Source organism: Phascolarctos cinereus, unplaced genomic scaffold (assembly GCF_003287225.1).
Source record: "Phascolarctos cinereus isolate Bilbo 61053 unplaced genomic scaffold, phaCin_HiC Scaffold_7;HRSCAF=346, whole genome shotgun sequence".
NCBI classification, from domain to species: Eukaryota; Metazoa; Chordata; class Mammalia; order Diprotodontia; family Phascolarctidae; genus Phascolarctos; species Phascolarctos cinereus.
In genome coordinates this window covers 92,207,146-92,226,861 of record NW_027556180.1, presented here as the reverse complement: position 1 = coordinate 92,226,861, position 19,716 = coordinate 92,207,146, and the positions used below count along the sequence as shown (strand labels likewise).

At 35.6% G+C, this 19,716-nt stretch overlaps 1 protein-coding gene across 2 annotated transcripts in view; it reads right to left on the bottom strand.

Annotated features, from left to right (window-relative positions):
- The window catches only part of VWA8 (von Willebrand factor A domain containing 8), a 391,323-nt gene that overhangs the window by 168,386 nt on the left and 203,221 nt on the right, over nt 1-19,716 (bottom strand). For both annotated transcript variants that reach the window (XM_020977001.2, XM_020977000.2), the window contains exons 22-26: nt 10,601-10,676; nt 7,511-7,646; nt 4,607-4,726; nt 3,543-3,748; nt 870-1,021 (exon numbers count right to left, since the gene is read on the bottom strand). In XM_020977001.2, coding sequence (XP_020832660.1) covers nt 870-1,021; nt 3,543-3,748; nt 4,607-4,726; nt 7,511-7,646; nt 10,601-10,676 — 690 coding nt within the window. The remainder of the gene's footprint in view (nt 1-869; nt 1,022-3,542; nt 3,749-4,606; nt 4,727-7,510; nt 7,647-10,600; nt 10,677-19,716) is intronic.

The window sequence follows — 19,716 nt, the reverse complement described above, 5'->3', positions numbered from 1 at the left end:
GATAAATATGCATTTTCTACACATAACATTTTAGCTAAACTATAGTTTAAAATTGTCATAAAATACTGAATAATATCCTTTCATAAAATTTATAACATATAGCTGCCACACTAGACTTATTAAATTTATTTACATTTATATTATCTGGTTACTTAAAAAGAGTATTTTTCCAGGAATCATGATGGGTTTGTGCTGATTCATTTAAAAAGAACAAGTTTATTTACCAGTTACCTTCTGGTCAAGAGCACACATTTGCAAGTTAGACAGTTAATGTTAGGGGTACAGATTGTATTAACTGATCTACATTAAGATTAAATTGGACTGGCCTCATTACCATCATCTTCTATGGGTGGAACAAACTTGTCAAAGACTTGAAAATTCAAATGCTATGTGTCATAATTAATTAGGTGATATATGTGTGAGTATATATACATATATATATATATATATATATATATATATATATATAATAAAATCATCTTGTTAACAGAAGAACATTCCTTGTGTAATTTTCTTATGTAGAATTATTTTTGTTACTAACTTTTAAATGAAACGTTGAGAGTTAACAGGAATTAAACAAAAAAAACCCCACAGACTAATAAAGAAACAAATATTTCCCTTTATTGGATTATCTTACAACTACTTACGTGACACTCAAAAAGAATAATTTGCAGGTGCATAGAAAGGAATTATTTAATTACATTGAGTAGTAAAATATATTTGCATATCTGGCAGGGAAAAGTCAATTCAACCCCAACTGAATTTAGCAGGGATTATAAAAGTATATTTTAAATGAATTAGGAGCAGTTAAAATCAGAATTTTTATGACAATAAGAGTTTTTTCAAAAAAATCAGCATGTTCATCTTACTCCTTTGCCAGCTGCACACTGGTAGGTTTTGCTCCAATAGGTATTCCGTATTTGTGTAAAGTGTTAATCAAAATCTCCCTCATATCACTGTTGTAGGAATCAAAGTCAAATACATTTCTCACTACGCTGGCAAGTCCTTCAGCGGGAAATTTCTGCATTAAGAAAAAAAAACTTTTCTTAGACATCTAGTTAAACTGCAGCATGCAATAAAACTCAAAAATGATAGCAACCAACAGTACATTTAAAATTAATGGGCAGGAGAAAAACTCAATCTCATTAAGCAAAAGTTTAAAAATGGAAATAAAAATCATATGATTTAGATAGGTACTATTTGATCATATCTGATATTCACTTAGGTGACTACTTCCTCAAAAAAGACTTGTTTCTAATTTTGAAGTTAGCAGCTCCAGCACACAAAATAAATTATTTCTTTTACCCAAATGCTCAGTGATCTGGAAATCAATGCTTCTGAAACTTTCCAGCTTTAAAGTTTCAGGAAAGGTGGTGTAAATGAGTAGAATATTTAAGCGGAAGTGTTCCACAGCAAAAAACTTATTCTGCACTAAACACCGGATAATGCAAAAAGATTATACAAGACACTGACCCAGTTCTCATGTAGTTCATGCAAAGTACTATACAGGATTACATTACTATCATATAGAACAGAAAAAAGAGACTAAAGGAAAAAGAAAAAAAAAGACCACCATAGAAGGGTGGAAGAAACAAAAGGAAAGGAATGGGGGAAAGCTGAGGCAGAAATCCAGATGAGTTAGAAAAAAGGAAAGCACATGAAATGAGAAGAAAGAGGATAATTTCTGGAGGTGATGAAAAATGACAGCTTTTTGGCTGTTTATCTACTATATAAATGAAGGCAAGCACTTCTTTAGCCAACTTTAAAACGCCAAGTAGTTTTAAAATATTTTAATAAAAAATAAAGAATAAGTGAATAACTTGCTCTATCATATTCTCCCAGCCAGGAATATAAAAATCCAAGGGTCTTCATTTTTATATCTTAATCACAATGTTTTGCAAATGGGAAATCGGAAGTACAATGTTAAATGAAATACTCTGCTCTATAGTTTAAAATTACTATACAATCAAAGGAAAAATTCACTTTGGGACATGATTTTTAAGGTGCAGGTGGGATGTCCAGCAAGTCACTCAGGATAAAAGGAGCTCAGAGGAGATCTTGGAATTATTTCTATAGATTCCAAATCATTGGCAGAGAGGTGATAATTGAAGATATAGGAATAACAGACAAGATACAGAAAAAAAGAAAAGGGTTGAAGACAGAGTACTAAGGGTACCCCATCCTTAGGGGGCAGGGACAGTGATGAACCACAGAAGGAGACTGAGTGTGAGTGGTTAGATCAATAGGAGAGAAAAGAAAGTCATTTCATGGAAGCCAAAGGAGGAAAGACTATCAAAAAAAGGGGTAGTCCACAATGTTAAAAAAATACTGCTGAGCTTTACAATGATGAGGTAGGTTACTGACGTTCTTGGAAAGAGACAATCAGAAGTTACAGAGGTCAGAAGCCAGCACTGGAAGTGATTTAATGCAGCCTCACCCTGACGGGGAAGCGGGGAAGGATTGTGAAGTAGGATGAGGAGATGCAAGCCATGATGAGCACAGAGAGCTCTTTACAAAGTTTAGCAGTGAAAAGCAGCAGAGAGGGAGGATGACTGAATTGGTTAAATTTCACTTTGTTCAGTCTCACATCTTCTCATGACAAGAGGTGTCTGCTTACATAAGACTGTGAGATTTTTCTGCAACTGTCTCCAGCCTCTCCCTTTCATATCATTGCCAGGCCCAATGTAGTCATGTCAGTTGTCTGTTCAAAAGTCTGCCATAGCTCACAACTGACTTGTAAGGGCAGTTCGAAACCCTCTGCCTGGCGTTCCAGGCCCCCTGTAATCTTTCCTCCCCTTAGCTCCTGCCCTCCCTCCACAAGAGATTTTGAGCTCACTTGTTCTGCTGCCTTTACTCATGTTGTTACTTAGGCCTATAATCTCCTTTATTTCTTGGGAATTCCTATCATTTAACATCCAACCCAAATGTCACCTCTTCCATGAAATCTATCTCTCCAATCAGTAATGGTCTTTCCCTTTAGAAGGCAAAAGTAACATTTTGTTTAGCAACTGCATAACGCATTTACCATGTTATCTCGTGACATTCTTCTGTCTCTTCTCATTACCAGACTGCAAACTCCACAAAGTGAGGGACAATGGCTTACATCAACTCTGTACACACCCAACTGACAGCAGTGTCCTAGCTCTACCTGAGTTCTGCATGAAGGAGGTTGTTAGTAAATTCTTGTTGATTGTTGCATATTTATTGTTCCTAATTCAGAGATGTACTTGCTTGTGCCTTCCTTCTTTTTCTTATCTCTAAGTCTGCTCTCTATCCATAACAAAATTTCCCAGAATCCTAAGGAAATGTTTAAAAAAAATTAATGCCCTTTGATATGAGGCCTTGTCAAAAGTTTTCTGAAACTGAAATAAATAGCATACATTAGTGCTCCACAGTACCTGATTCTAGGCCACATGTGCTCCCTGTCTTGATATACATCTTTAAACAAGAACTTGAAAGAATCAGAATGAAAACTGATATAAATTTTGCAATATGAAATAGGACTGAAAATTTTCAAATATCTGCAAAGACTTACGCTGTACCTGTAAGTGTTTGACTATGTTGACAACTTCTCTGGTGGAATATGGATAGTTAATAATTCCCTGATCTGCTAGGTGCCTCAGTTCTCCAAACGCAGCAACAAGCTTCTGAAGGATTGGCTCTGGAACATTTGGCCCATATTGTCTGAGCATCTCAAGTTCAGATTGTGGTTTAGGATTATCAACTGCATGGCAGCTAAAAATGTCACCTTGGGGAGGAAGGCAAACACATGACATGTAACTAGTCCATTTTGATGATAAAAAAGGTAATGACCCAATAAATGACCTAAACTAAATGGGAAATAAACATAATTGTTCCCTTTTGTTTGACTTATATATGTAAAATGGAAAAACAATATCTATCGATCAATCTCTCAATCTATCTATTTATAGCCAGAGTTCCTTTTGGTTAGACTTTAGAGCACCAACAACACAAACTTTAAAGAGACTCCATGAAGTCTTAAGCTAATTACTTAGGGTCACATTATCCTTCTCTATTTGGACTTACTCTATCACCTGTTTTCTATTTTATACATTTTGGCACTTTAGGACTGCTATACTTTATAACTGCTATTATTGAACAGGTTTGTGTCTTGTCTCCCTAATTAGACTCATTTTAAAAGTAAGTATCTTATCCTTTTCTCTATCCTCCACAGCACAAAGTCAAAGACTTGGGCCCAGGTTAAAGGAGCGTTATCATCACAGACCTGAACAATATCTCGTATAACACAGGACAAAGACATAACAGGTTCTCAGTACTTATTAGTTGAAGAGCTCTGGGCCTCAACCAGGAACTAGGATTCTTTACCGGAGCAAAATCAGGAGTCCTCAATACCTTTGGAGCAAGACTAAATCAGTCAGAGAGAACTATTGGCTTTACAATATGTCCCCACGAGACTTATAAATTGGCATAATATGGCACCTTTTATGATAACAGTAGCACTCAAACAACTTTAGCTGAGAAGATCAGGCAAAAAGTCATTCGTTTTACTGCATATTATTCCATGTCAGGCCATTATCACCTATATTACTTAGTTTCTATTCCCCAGGAAGGCAAAGCAATTTACCTAATGTGCCAAAAAAATCGTTGCCCAGGAAAGGAAATCCAGGTCTGTTGGCCAGGACAATCATTCTAAAATCAGGGTGAATCACTACAACATTTTCTCTTCCATTCACATTAGCGGCACCTGGGGGGAGAAAGTATTTTTAAATCTTTCTAAACGCATTATTTATTGATGGCTAGTAATCTTCCTTGGAACAAAGAGTTGTGTCCTTTTAAAAGATAACATGAACTAAATGGCATATTGTTTAATTGCCAAACACTCCAGAAGATGTGCTACTTAAAAACTGGTTTCAGAAAATGAAAGACCATAAAACCTATACCTTGAGCAATAATTTCCAAAATGACATGAAGTGAATGACTTTGCATTGTATACACTAAACTAACATTGTAGCCTGCTTTTTATTTAGAGACAATGAAAATGATTTTCAGAAAGGCATCTAATCTATAACACTGCAAAATGTGGTTTATAAAATCGATTCCTGGCTAAAAGTAAAATATCACTAAAAAGGTAAATTTTGTGATTTGACTCAAATCCTAGAGCAGTGAACTTTAATTTAATCTTTAGTGTCAGTTATATAAAATCAATGAATCCTGTTTTCATACAGTTTGTTACATAAATTTGGACATACCATATTTAAGTTTCCATTCTGGAACATGACTAGATATACAACTAGAAACAAAATTAGATACAGTAAAAACAGCTTTATAGATTATGGTCAATTGAGGACAGAGGTGGGGAACCTGTGGCCCTGAGGCCATGTTTGGCCCTCTAGGTCCTTAAGTACGGCCCTTTGACTGAATCCAAACTTCACAAAACAAATCCCCCTTAATAAAAGGATCTGTTCACATGTAGCCTCAAGGCTGCAGATTCCCCAGTCCTGGTCTAGGAGGTAGATGTTAGTCTCCTGTCTAAACCCTGCAGTGACCAAGGAGTATAGCAGTAGCTGTACTTCTTGAAATAAGTGTCTTGATTGGTTGGGGTTGTGAGCCTAGCATGTAATTAAAAGGGATCATACTGCATTTTTGGAGTGATACAGCAGAGGGTTCAGTCAAATTCCAGACTTTTTCTGGTGGTGAGTGGGAACTGATGGTCACTGAGACTTGAAGAACATGTCTCTGAACCACAGGTTTTGCCTCAGTGTTCACAAGTATTCTAGTGCAGTGGGGCACAAGGAATCTCTTGAGATTTCAAGGAAATCTTGATCAGTGTTGATGTGTGACTCCTCTGTCATCTTTAGACCTTACCTAATAATGCATTAGAAACAGGTTCAAAAGCATGACATTTCAGAGAATTTTCAGAAAATTCCACAACTTCCAAAATTTTGAGAACATCTGCTCTAGATACAGAACATATAATCGGAAGGGCAGGCAAATCTATTACTGCCATTTTCTTTTGGCATTTCTTTTACACTAGTTGTTGTGGCCCAGAAAGCAACATTTTTAAAGGCAACATTTAGGGAAGACGATGAAAAGCCTAAATCAAAAACTTATTTACCACTGAAAGCATTTTGACATTGAAATGCTCACAAAGATTAATCTTAAAGATTGTTATTTTCTTGTGCTCAGAAATGCTGACACACATCACCTTTCTCAGGCTGAAAAGCTACTCTGCTTTATTTAGATGTCCTTTTCAACCACTAAAGATTAATACATTACTTATAAACTGTTTTGTATTTGCTATATGCACTGTTTCTGACTACCTCCTTTCAAAAAAAATCAGATGTTAACAATAAATGAGCTTTTTCAGGAAGCAAAATCAGAACAAACTATCATATAGGAGCCATGAAATTTATCAATGCTGTTCTGGGCAAGCCTGAATTTTCCCAGAGATTAAACAGGGCTAATAAAACTGTTAAAGAGCAATGAATATTGCCAAATTAGGGAATGAAATAATTATGTGCGAGATGTTTTTCTATAAAAATTGTAACAGCCATTAAAGTCAATGATACATAACGGGGAAGGACACAGCAGCATGGCCACGCCAAAAGAATAGATAATTCCAAAGCAATTTCCACATGGCACAAAAGAGTCATTTTTTTTGTTTTGCCTATGCTATGCTCAACTAATGTTAAAATGTTTTAATTTTCAACAAGATGCTAATAGAAAAATATTGGTGGACACCTAAAATTAAAAATCTGCTACAGGAAATATATGAATGAAATAATTCACACAGATATTTGAAAGATGGCTAAATAACATTCGTTAGGTCGCTGAGGCTTACAAAGCACTTTCCCTAAGGAAGGGAGAACAAGTCTTACTAATTTTACAAATGCAGAAACTGAGGCTCATTAAACAATTTACCCATGGTCACTGAGCTAATAAATAGAAAAGGCAGGAGAAAAGGTCTCTTGCTTTGAAATACAATACTCAAACTAAAACTGATGGGAGTTCCTCCCCTTTCTAATATGGGGGTAAATTTGTAAAGATGATCCCCAGTTACAGATGCAAAATTGGCATGGTAGCCTTGGGAGAACTGTTAATCCAGACATGCTATTTACCATGCTATGAATCACGTTCTCTAACTCTCCTTCTGCCTGAAGAGATACAGGTATCAAACACTTCTTAATCACACTGATACTAAGATTTTGTTTGCTTATCTTTTGTTCTTTTTTGAATGTTATTTATGTTTTTTAATATTTTTTTAAATTTTTGACAACTGTTTGGTACTCTTTAAAAAATTCATCTTTATTTCCAAATATATCTCTCCCAAACCCAGCAAGCAATCTCTTGTAGCGCAGCTTTCTTGCCTTTGAGTATGCCACTTGTATATGACTGCCCAGTTGTGAACTGATAATTTAAAGTCCCCAAGTCATACAAACAAAAAGGAAACCCTGACAACTCTTTGAAAAATGAGCCCCACCCATTTAGCTTTATTAAAGATAAAGAAAAGTCATTTTCTAATACTTACCTGCAACAATTCTTCGCCCATCTGCTAGAATCATTTCTCCATTTTCTACAAGAGTTTTTAAAATACAGGTAACATTTGTTGGGGCTTTGTCTGCCTCATCTACAACCAAAATATATCCCATCTTGACTGCTTTCACCTAGAAGACAGAAAAATTATCACAAAACAAAGGATCAAACCAAACACCACTGCAACAGTTCAAATGGTTGTTCCAAACTCATAATAACTCATTTTGTGTCCGTAATTTGTCCAACGTCATACAGTAATTGTGCTGCCAAGATGAAAATAAAAGTTATGAGTCTCTACTAAAAAACTGCAAAGCTACAACCATAATAGCAATTCGTTTTTCTCCTTTAAGATCCAAGGAAATCCTGTTTGATTTTTTTTTTCCCCTTCTAATACTAAGGATCCCTAGCAAAGTTTAAAATCCCCAGGTCAGCTCATTACTACCAACCCAAACCCAATAAATGTCAGAAAAAGTAAATTACATGAAATTTAATAAAAAATGAAAGTGCCTAGCTCGGTGTCCAGACATTTTTCAGATTTTCATTTACATTAAAGTAGTGAAATTACAATTATTTCCAAGTTTCAACTGCAATGGAAGTATGGGTAAGGAAAAGTGCATATCTGATGCGTTGGTGAGTTTGGCAAAACTCCCCCCCCCCAATTTTCTTTTTTTCTTTCTTTTTTAAAATAAGAAATGGCTCTCTGGGAGGGGATAGGGAAAGAAGATTTTGGAAAACTGAGGTACTATAAAAAAAATTTGATTGTTTCTAGGGTTAGGGCAGGGGAAGCAAGAGAAGTTCAGCATCCACAATCAGGCTAAGAGTCTGTAAAACCTGACTTCATTCCCAGAACAAAAGCCTGAAGATGCTCAGCATTCTTCAGGTGCTTCACAAAGTAGTAAAATGAAGCAGGAGCAGCATGAATTGGCTGACAACAGAATTTCTCCCCATTTTACTTAATTTCCTCTACCAATTAGATTCTAAAAACAGTTGATTTTACCTAGATCATTTAATAAGGAATGGATAGGATAAGTACATCATTGCTTGATTTGGAGGCTGAATCAACTTTACATGAAATCATCTTACTGTGTACTTGTAGGGTAGTAATTATGGGGGAAAAGCAAGTATCAATATATAATCTTACCAGAACCAATTTATCATTTTAATGTTCCAAATATTTCAATTAAAGTATACCTACACCATTAAATTAAAAGAAATGAATGATTTAAAAACAGGGAAGAGAGAGTATGAGAAAACCCTTTTCTTTCTCCTGAATTTTTACGATGTATTCCACAACTCACATCCTAGACTTTATTTTTCTATTCTGGACTGTCGGAATCAGCTGGATGATGTGAGGGAAGTTTAATCCGATTCCAAGAGATCCCAATCTTATCAGTTAGCTGACTCTGCTTTAGAGAGAATTCTAACAGGCTTTATACCTTCATAGACAACTCATAGGCCACTCTTGGCTTCCCAAAAATCTTCAAGAACTGGGTAAAGATAGAGCCAAACTTGTAGAGGCAACGCGTCTTAATAGATAAATTGCTGGACTTGGAGTCAGGAAGACCTGTGTTAAAATTCTACTTCAGATACTAATTAACTCTACGTTTACATACAAGGAAGAAGAGGAGGGGAATAAGCATTTTTATAGCACCTGCTGCATGCCAGGCCTTGTGCTAAGGGATTTTACAAATATTATCTTATTTGATCTTCACAACTGCTCTGGCACATAGTGCTATTATCATCTTATTTTACAGTTGAGGAAATTGAGGCAAACAGAGGGTACATGACTTGTCCAGGGTCACAGAGCTAGTATCTAGGGCTGGATTTGAACTCAGGTCTTCCTGATTTTAGGCTCAGCATTTTATCTACTGTGCCACCAGCTGCCTCTCTATGATCCAGTTTCTTCATCTACAAACAGAGCAAATAACACTAGCAGTACTTTAAAGATTGTTAAGGCATAAATGATTTAACATATAAATGATCATTATTAGACTGTCTCAGGCTCCCTGGAATTCCTCACATTAGGTCTATTTCTTCCCCCCACTAGTAGCATGGCTTAAGCTTTAATATCACAGGCCAAAAAAGGTGGTAAGGACTAAACCTTAGAGTGAGAAAGTGGTGGTCTGGTGGACGGAGTACTGGATTTAGAGCTCAAAAGACCTGGGTTCCAGCACCAGACCCGTCATGTTTCTAATTGCACAACCTTTGGCAATTCACGTAGTATATTTCTCAATCTCGGTTTTCTCATTTATAAAATGGAGATAATACAATTTGCATTCCTTACCTTCCAGATTTCTTATGAAAATCAAATAATATAATGAATGATAAGTTCTTCATAACTGTCAGTAATTATCACCATTACCACTATTACATCATAAATAGGGACAAGACAGGGCCTGGACCCATGATTTCATTGGTATAAGGAACTCCTGGGTGAGAAAACTCCCTCTATCAATGCAGGTCCAGTCCATCTCTGTATCTTGTAGCCTTGCAGAGTTCCCTAGGCTCTGAGTGGTTAGGTGACTTGCCCAGTATGTGACTGAATATGATGCCAACTTTTTATACAGGACACCACAGGTGCCAAATTCAAATACAAAGGGATGGGGGGGGGGACACAGCCCTGGTGGGCCAATAATGACTTAGGAAACCACAAATTAACATTATCTATTGTATTGTATTTGTTAAACATTTCTCAATGACAGTTTAATCTGGCCCTGGACCAGTTGGGAATTTGATATCTCCATGTGCTGGCTGGTTAGAGTTTGACACTTCTGTACGATACTATCCATGACACCATCCATGTTACCTCTTTTTATTTTTATTATATCACTGGGCGGGGGGAGTCACCACTTAGCCTTCACCAGTTCTCTATAAAGTCAATAAAATCCCTCACACAGGAGAAAGGAAAAATAGAACACAAATTACTTTTCCAGGTTTAGCATTTACATATCTGCTCTCAAAATTGACATAATAATAAGGAATATCCAGTTTTAAAATAAAGGCTGTACCCTTCCCAAAGGCTAAATGGCAATTATCATTCTGAAAACAATTTTTAAAAATATTCACTTGTGATTGAAATACTGACCAGTGGAGAGTCTTCATACACAATATGACCATCTTTTACAGAAGGCTGAAGAGTAAGTGTCTGTACAGTTGTATCCCTAAAATTAAACCAAACACATTTTATAAGGACAACTGAAATAAAATGCTTTTTTGATATCAAATAAAACAGAAAAAAAATTAACACTTGTTCCTGGTAATCTTGGGCAATAACAAAGTTTGTTTCTTGATAATAAAGCAAAATAAATAAAAATTATCAACTGAAAGAAGCTTCCTTTTATTTTTGCATGACTATAAATACCCTTGATTTCTTCATTTGAAAACTGCCTGTTCATATCCTTTGACCATTTATCAACTGGGGTATGGCTGTTATTTCTATAAATTTGGCTCAGTTCTCTACATATTTGAAAAATGAAACCTTTATATGAGAAACTTACAAAAACACCTCCCTCCTCACACCAGTTCTGCTTTTCTTCTAATCTTGACTGCACTGGTTTTGTTTGTGCAAAACATTTTTAATTTAATGTAATCAAAATTATCCATTTTACATCCTGTAATGCTCTCTAGCTCTTGTTTGGTCCTAAATTCTTTTCTTATCCATAGATCCATAGGTATCCATAAATATTCATCGGTAAAATTTCCTACATGTCTCTAATTTCCTTTGACACCCTTTGTGTCTAAATTATGTACCCATTTTGATCTTAACTTGGTATATGGTGTGAGATATTGGTCTACACCTAGTTTATGCCAAACTGCTTTCCAGTTTACTCAGCAATTTTGATCAGTGAATTGTCTCAAAAGCTCAGATTTTTGGTTTATCAGATTCTAGGTTATTATGGTTATTTACTGTGTATGTAAACCTAATCTATTCCACCAACCCACCACTCTTTTTCTTAGCCAGTACCATATTGTTTTGATGATTGCTGCCATGTAATACAGTTTGAGTTCTGGTACCACTATATCACATAATGTTCATTGATTCTCTTGATATTCTTGACATTTTGTTCTGCCAGATGAATCTTACTATTTTTTCTATATCTGTAAAATAATTTTTGGTAGTTGATTGATATGGCATTGAATAAATACATTCAGGCAGAATTGTCATTTTTATTATATTGACTCAGCCTACCCAAAAGCAACTGACATTTCTCCAACTGTTTAGATCTAACTTTATTTCTGTGAAAAGTGTTTTGTAATTATGTTCATATGGTTCCTGGGTATATCTTGACAGGTAGACTCCCAGTTTCCAGTTATTGTTTCCAGTTATTTTAAATAAAATTTCTCTTTCTATTTCTACCTGCTGGACTTTGTTGATATTATATAAGAATACTGATCACTGATGTAGGTTTATTTTATATCCTGCAACTTTGCTGAAGTTGTTCATTATTTTAACTAGTCAGTTAATTCTCTAAGTACACCATCATATTGTCTGCAAGGAAGCACAGTTTTGCTTCTTCATCACCTATTCTGATTTCTTCAATTTCTTTTTCTTTTGTTATTGCTACAGCTAGCCTTTCTAGCACAATATTGAATAACAGTGGTGAGAATGGACATTCTTGCTTCACCTCTGATCTGGCTGGGAAGGCTTCTAGCTTATCTCCTTTACAGATACTTTTTGCTGATGGTTTTAGATAGATAGTGCTTAACATTTTTAAGGAAAGCTCCACATATTTCTGGGCTTTCTAGTATTTCTTTTTTTTTAATAGGAATGAGTGCTGCATTTTGTCAAAAGCCTTTTCTGTATCTATCAAGATAATTATATGATTTTTACTGGTTTTGTTACTGCTATGTTCAGTTATTCCGACTGTTTTCCTAATATTGAACCAACCCCGCATTCCTGGTATAAATTCCAGTTGGTCATAATGTATGATCTTTGTGAGATATTGCTGTAACCCCCTTGCTAGTATTTTATGCAAAATTCTGCATCAATATGCATAGGAAAATTGGTCTGTAGTTTTCTTTCCCTGCTTTTGCTCTTCTTGGTTTAGGTACTAGCACCATATTTGTGTCGTAAAGTGAAGGTAGGACTCCTTCTCTGCCTACTTTTCCAAATAGTTTATGTAGCATTGGAATTATTATTTAAATATTTGGTACAATTTATTTGTGAATCTATCTGGTTCTGAAGGATTTTTCTTAGGGAGCTCATTTATGACCTGTTCAACGTCTGTTTCTAAGATAGGGTTAAGTATTATATTCAGGGCAGATAGGTGGTGCAGTGTATAGAGTGCCAGGCCTGACTTCAAATCTGACCTCAGACACCAGCTGTGTGACCCTGGGCAAGTCATTTAAACCTGCTTGCCTCAGTTTCCTCATTTGTAAAATGAGATGGAGAATGACATGGCAAACTACCACAATATTATTGCCAAGTAAATTCCAAATAGGGTTACAAAGAGTTGAACACAACTGAAACAACTGAACAACTACAAAAATTCCTTTTTTTTTGTAATTGGGATTATTAATTGGGATAATTAATATTTTTGAAAATATTCATCTCTAATAATTACTTTAATCTTCACTGGTGGTGAATTTACGTTTTTCATTTCTGATATTGGTAATTTGGTTTTCTTTTTAAAAATCAAAGTAACCAATGGTCTTATTTGTTAGTGCAATGGGTTTCTTTCATATTTACTAATTTTTCCTTCAATTTTCTGGATTTCCAATGTGGTAGCTAATTGGGGAATTGTATACTTTGTTCTTTTTCTACTTCGTTTAGTTGCATGCCCAATTCACTGATATACTCTTTTTCAATTTTACTGATGCAAGCATTTAGAGATATAACATTTCCCTGAAGTACTGCATCCCACAAATTTTGGTATGTTGTCTCCTTTTCATTCTCTTTAATGAAATTACTGATGATTTCTATGATTTTTTTTGACCTACTCATTCTTTAGAATTATTTAGTTTCCAATTAATTTTAAATGTTTCCACAATCCTTTGTTGAATATAATTTTCTCCAGAAGTCTGTCATCTCTAACTTCCCTAAAATTCTATTTTTCTCCTTAACTTCTTTCTCGTTCACTTTATGGTTAGATTTATCTAGTTCTGAGAGGGGAAAGGTGAGGTCCCTCACTAGTATAGTTTTACCGTCTATTTCCTCCTGTAATTCACTTAAATTTTCCTTTAAGAATTTGGATGCTATGCCATGTTACTTCATTGTCTATGGTACCTTTTAGCAAATTGTAGTTTCCTTGTTTATCTCTATTTTTGCTTTTACTAAGATCATAATTGCTACAACTGCTTTTTTTTTTTTAAATCTTAGTTGATGCCTAATAGATTCTGCTCCAGTCCCTTGCCCTTACTCTTTGTCTCTGTTTCAAATGTGTTTCCTGTAAACAACATATTTTTGGATTCTGGGTTTTAATTCATTCCATAGGTTTTATGGCTGAATTTATCCCATTCACATTTACAGTTATGATTACTATGTATTTTGGGGGCAGCTATGTGGCACAGTGGATAGAGCACCCGGCCCTGAAGTCAGGAGGACCTGAGTTCAAATCCCGCCTGAGACCAAACACTTGACACTTACTAGCTGTGTGACTCTGGGCAAATCACTTAACCCCAATTGCCTAAAAAAAAAGAAATTAAAAATAAAATAAAATAAAATAAAATGATTACTATGTATTTCCATCTATCCTATTTCCCCATTTATCCTTTTCTCTCTTTTTACCCTGTCCCTCCTCAAAAGATTTTTTTTGCTTCTGACCACTGTCTCTCTTAACCCACTCTCCCTTCTATCCATCCCCTCTTTCTCTTATCCCCTTCCCCTCCTACTTTCCTGTAGAGTAAGACAGATTTCTATACCTGTGTGTATATTATTCCCTCTATGAGCCAATTCTAAAGAGAGTAAGTGTTGCCCACCACACACCCTCCATCTTCCCCTCCACTTTCACAGCTCATACTCCTTCTAATTTCATTAATAATGATTCAGTTCTCTGAAGTTGTAAGTATCACCTCATATAGGAATGTAAACAGTTTAATCTTATTGAATTTCTTATGATTTCTCTTTCATGTTTACCTTTTCAAAATTTTCATTCATTCATTCTTTATTTTTGCTTCTCTTAAGTCTTGCTGTTTGAAAGTCAAATTTTCTATTCAGCTCTGGTCTTTTCATCAGGAATGCTTGAAAGTCCTCTATTTCATTGAATATCTATTTTTTCTCCTGAAGGATTATACTCAGTTTTTTGGGGTAGGTGATTCTTGGTTGTAATCCTAGCTCCTTTACCTTCCAGAATATCATATTCCAAGCCTTTAATGTAGAAGCTGCTAAATCTTGTGTTATCCTGACTGTGGCTCCATGATACTTGAATTGTTTCTTTCTGGCTGCTTGCAATATTTTCTCCTTGACCTGGGAGGTCTGGAATTTGGGTATAATATTTCTGGGAGTTTTCATTTTGGGATCTCTTTCAGGAAGTGACCACTGGGTTCTTTCAATTTTTATTTTTCCTCTTTGGTTCTGGGACATCTTGGCAGTTTTCCTTGATAATTTCTTCAAAGATAATATCTAGGCTGTTTTTTAAATCACAGCTTTCAGATAATCCAATAATTCTTAAATTGTATCTCCTGGATCTATTTTCCAGGTCAGTTGTTTTTTCCAAAGAGATATTTCACATTTTCTTTTATTTTTCCAGTACTTTGGTAGTTTTATTGTTTCTTGATGTCTTATAAAGTCATTTGCTGACACTTGCCTAATTCTAATTTTTTAAGGAATTATTTTCTTCAGTGAGCCTTTGTACCTTCTTTTCCAGTTAGCCAATTCTGCTTTTTAAGGAAGTGTTCTCTTCAGTGAGTTTTTGTATATCTTTTTCCATTTGGAATTTCCAATTCTGCTTTTCAAGGCATTCTTTTCATTGGATTTTTGTGACTCTGACACTTGGTCTATTCTGTTTTTTAAGGTGTTATTTTCTTCAGTATTTTTTTGTGCTTCCTTTACCAAACTGTTGACTCTTTTTTCATGATTTTCTTGCATCACTCTCATTTCTCTTCCCAATTTTTCCTCTACCACTCATACTTGACATTTAAAATCCTTTTTTGAGCTCTTCCATGGCCTGGGGCCAATTCATATTTTTCTTTAAGGCTCTGGATGTAGGAGTTTTGACTTTGCTGTCTTCTTCTGAGTTTGTGTTTTGATTTTCTTTGTCACCATAGTAATTTTCTGTACAAAGGTTCTTTTCTACTGTTTGCTCATTTTCCAGGCTATTTCCTGACTTTTAACTCTATGTTAAAGTGGGGCTCTGCTTCTCGTGTGGAAAGGGCATCATTCCAAGCTTCATGTTTTGTGTGTAGCTGTTTTCAGCAATAATTCTGCAAGTTTTCAATTCCTCCAAGGTGGCATGATCTAGGAAGGGGTATATTTACTATTCTCCTATACTGTGCACTTGCCTATGAGTGACCACAAGCACTCTTTTCCACCCTGGAACTGTGACCAGAGTCCTAGCTCCCTTGTGGCCACAAACTCTAGTGTGCTAGTACTCCTCCTTGAGCTGGAACTGAGACCCAGGACTGTGACTCAGATCCAAGTATGGGTAATACAACAGAGTCTTGCCCCCTGTCCTAGCAAAGGGACCCCTGTAATATCTTTCTGACCAGTTGTCCACCATATAAAACCTCAGTTATTATCTATGGGCTGAGAGATGCATAATCCACCAACGTTGCCAGCTGACCCAAGGCCTGCTCCTGGTTTACTGGGGCCAGGTCTGGGCTGGCACAGTTTGCACTTGACTATACTCCTCTCTCACTCTGGTGCAACAGACTTTTCCTGCTGACCTTCAAAGTTTTCTTGGGCTGGAAAATTATTTTACTCCATCCTTTCGTTGGTTCTGCTGCTCTAGAATTTATTTTGAAGCATTATCTAAAGGTATTTGGAGAGATCTAGGGGAGAGCTCAGGTAAGTCTCTGCCTTTTCTCTGTCATCTTGGCTCCATTTCCACCTCCAAATGCACAATGCTTATCTCCTTGCCACTCCCATGGCCACCAACCTTCAGGATCTCATCACCTCTTGCCTGAACTGTTGTAATAGCCTCCTAACTGATTTCCCAGCCTCAAGTCTCTCCCCTTTCTAATCTTTCCTCCAAAGTACTGCTAAAGTGATTTTCCTAAAGTGCAGGTCTGACCAAGTCACTCCTCTCCCCAACAATCATCAGTGGCTCCCTAACTCCTATGGAATTAAATATAAATTCTGGTTGGTATTTAAAGCTCTTCAATACCTGACCCCATTCTACCTTCCTATTTTTATTACACATTATTCCCCTCATACACATTACAGTCCAATTTAATTGGACTTCTTACTCTTTCTCACCCACAGCACACTATCTCCCATCTTTATGCCTTTCTATGGCTGTCTCTTTCTTCCAACTCTTATTATCACTTACTTCCTTTGAGATTGAGCTCAAGTGATTTCTTTTATATAAAGTTTTTCCTGATTCTCACTCCTCCCCCAATTATCTTGTATTGTTTTTATCTGTAAACATGCTGTTCCTCCTTGCTAGACATAAGCTGTGAAAGCTTGCTAGACTGTAAGATGAGAAGGGCTGTTTGACTTTTGTATCCCCAGAACTTAGCATAGAGCTTGACACATAGCTAGTACTTAATAAATGCTTGATGACTGACTAGTTCCTAGGAAAAAAGAATGGCTAATTGCCCCTTTAATGCTCCTAAGAGGGAAATGTAGTCAACAATTATATCTACCTTTTCATTGACTTTTATTTTTATCACTCTCTCTCCCTGTAAAGGCTATGAGAGAATTAAAACATCATCATCATGAAAAGAAGTTAGGAATGGCTTCTTCCTAGACTGAGACATTTCCCCTCACAAAAGCAAAACCAATTAGAAGGATTTTTAAAAATTCATGGCTAATTCACTGGTGTAGTGGAATTCACTGGGTTTGGAATTTAAGGTTCTGGATTAAAACCTCAATTCTGTTTCTTAATCCCTTTGGAATAATGTTGAGCAAAATCACTTTACTGCTTTAGATCTGTTTGTTTATTTGTAAAATACAGGGGGGTGGGACTAGACAATTTCTAACATCCTATCTATCTCTAACAGTTTATGACACTATGACCAACAGAAAATTTTATTCTTTGGCTAATTTAGTGTGGTGTTCTGGTAAACACATTTGGTTATAAGAAACCATATATTAAAATAAGTTTGAATGTATTATATTGACAGTAAAAGGAATTAATTAGCTCTCAGAATTACTTATATACTTGGCATTTTAAAGAGATCTGACAAATAATTTATTACAACCCACTAGTCCACACATTTTTAGATGAACCAAATAGGATATCCATGTGAATTAATTTTTTTCACACTTCCCTGAACTGCTACTCAACGGATTTTTTTCTCCATTTTTCTTTAGGCAGAACAAGGTAAATGCCAAACTTTTTCCCACACTAAGTTGGATCTATTTGAAGTGGCCTTTTAGATTCACTAATTCAAATAACTTGAAAAGATATAATGAACAAATTTAATTAAATCTAAGCTTTAATGATAGTTGTACATGCTTCTGTACTCACAGATCAAAGCTCTCTATTTCTTTCTTTCATTTTCAGATTTACCAGTAATTCTGTAAACTTAATTTTTATCTCCTCAATGTTAGATAATAGCAAAAACAACATTATACTAACTCTCCTATGAACCATAATTAAAAGTTAAAGAGAAAATTATATTTTATATATCAACCCAAAATGTTTCCAAACTCTAATTCAAATCTGAAATAAAAATGTGGAAGAAAAGAATCTCTCTTTTCAACATTATCTTCTACAATTTTTCAACTGAATGAATCATATGGAATGTCTGTTCATTAAAGTATAACTATGGCCCAAGCAGGATGCACAAGACTTACAGAGAGAAAAAGACTGAATGGACTCCAACAAATTAACCAGAATGTAAAAGTAGTAGCTACTAGGGGAAGGGGACTAGGCAGCCAAAGGCCATGGGCACTGGAATGCCCATAAAGAGATGTCTTCTCTCGGAAGCTAAGACTCAGTGACATAAGCCTTTTGGCATTATGGGAAGAATAATGGGATGAGAATGAGGAGACTGGGTGCTAGTCCTGGCTCTGCCACTCACTGTCAACTGAGACAAGTTATTTTTTCCAACTTTAACTATCTCATTTATGCAAAAATGTGGGGGTAGATTGGAGGATAAGAGTTCTAAGATCCCTTTCAACTCTCAGCCATCTTTAATCTCTAATAATTTTCAATCACAGAATCAAAGACTCTTACCTCAGAGACCATCTATTCCAATCTGAACAATAATCTTCTGAACATCATACTCCCAAGCTGTCATTTAGTCTTTTTTTACATATCCTTAGAAGGAGAAACCCACTACCCCTAAGGCAAATTATTCCACTTAGGGCCAACTAGGATTTTTTCCTTATATTATTACATTTGCTTCTACAACTTCCATCCATTGCACTAAGTTCTGTCCTCTAAGGAGAAGTAAAACAAATTTTCATATCTCTTCTCCCTGAGAACACTTCAAATACTTGAAGATAGCCATCATGTTTCAACTAAGACTACTCTTTAACAGGCTAAATATTCTCCATTCCTTCAACTGGTCTTCACATGGCATGATTTCAAAATCCTTTATCATCTTAGTCATTCTCCTCTGGACGCTCTCCAGTTTATCAATGTCATTCCTAAAAGGCAGAGCACAGAATGGAACACAATACTCCATATTTGGCTTAATCAGAGCAAAGACAGTCATCCTAGCACCAGTCTAGTCAATCAATCAACAAACATATATTAAGCATCTACTATAGGCTAAGCACTGCACTAAGTCTATGGGATACAAAAAGAGGCAAAACCACTCTCTGCCTCAACGATCTTACAATCTAAAGTAAAATATATCTAGTCCTAGGAAGTATGCTTTTTACAATGTAGCCTAAGATTTCTTGGATTCCATATCACATGGGGATTCATCTTTAAGTCAATTAAAAATGCCAGATATTTTCTAAGAAACAATCTAGCTTTGTTTTTCCCAACTAGTACTCTCAAAATTGTTTTTTAAAACTCAGATGTAATTTTACATTTATCCTTCGAAATTTCATCCGTATGTACACATAACTTTTAAGTTATCACATTCCTATATCCTGTTGAACATATTCATACTGGTATTCCCATGGCTTCTAATACTCCCAGT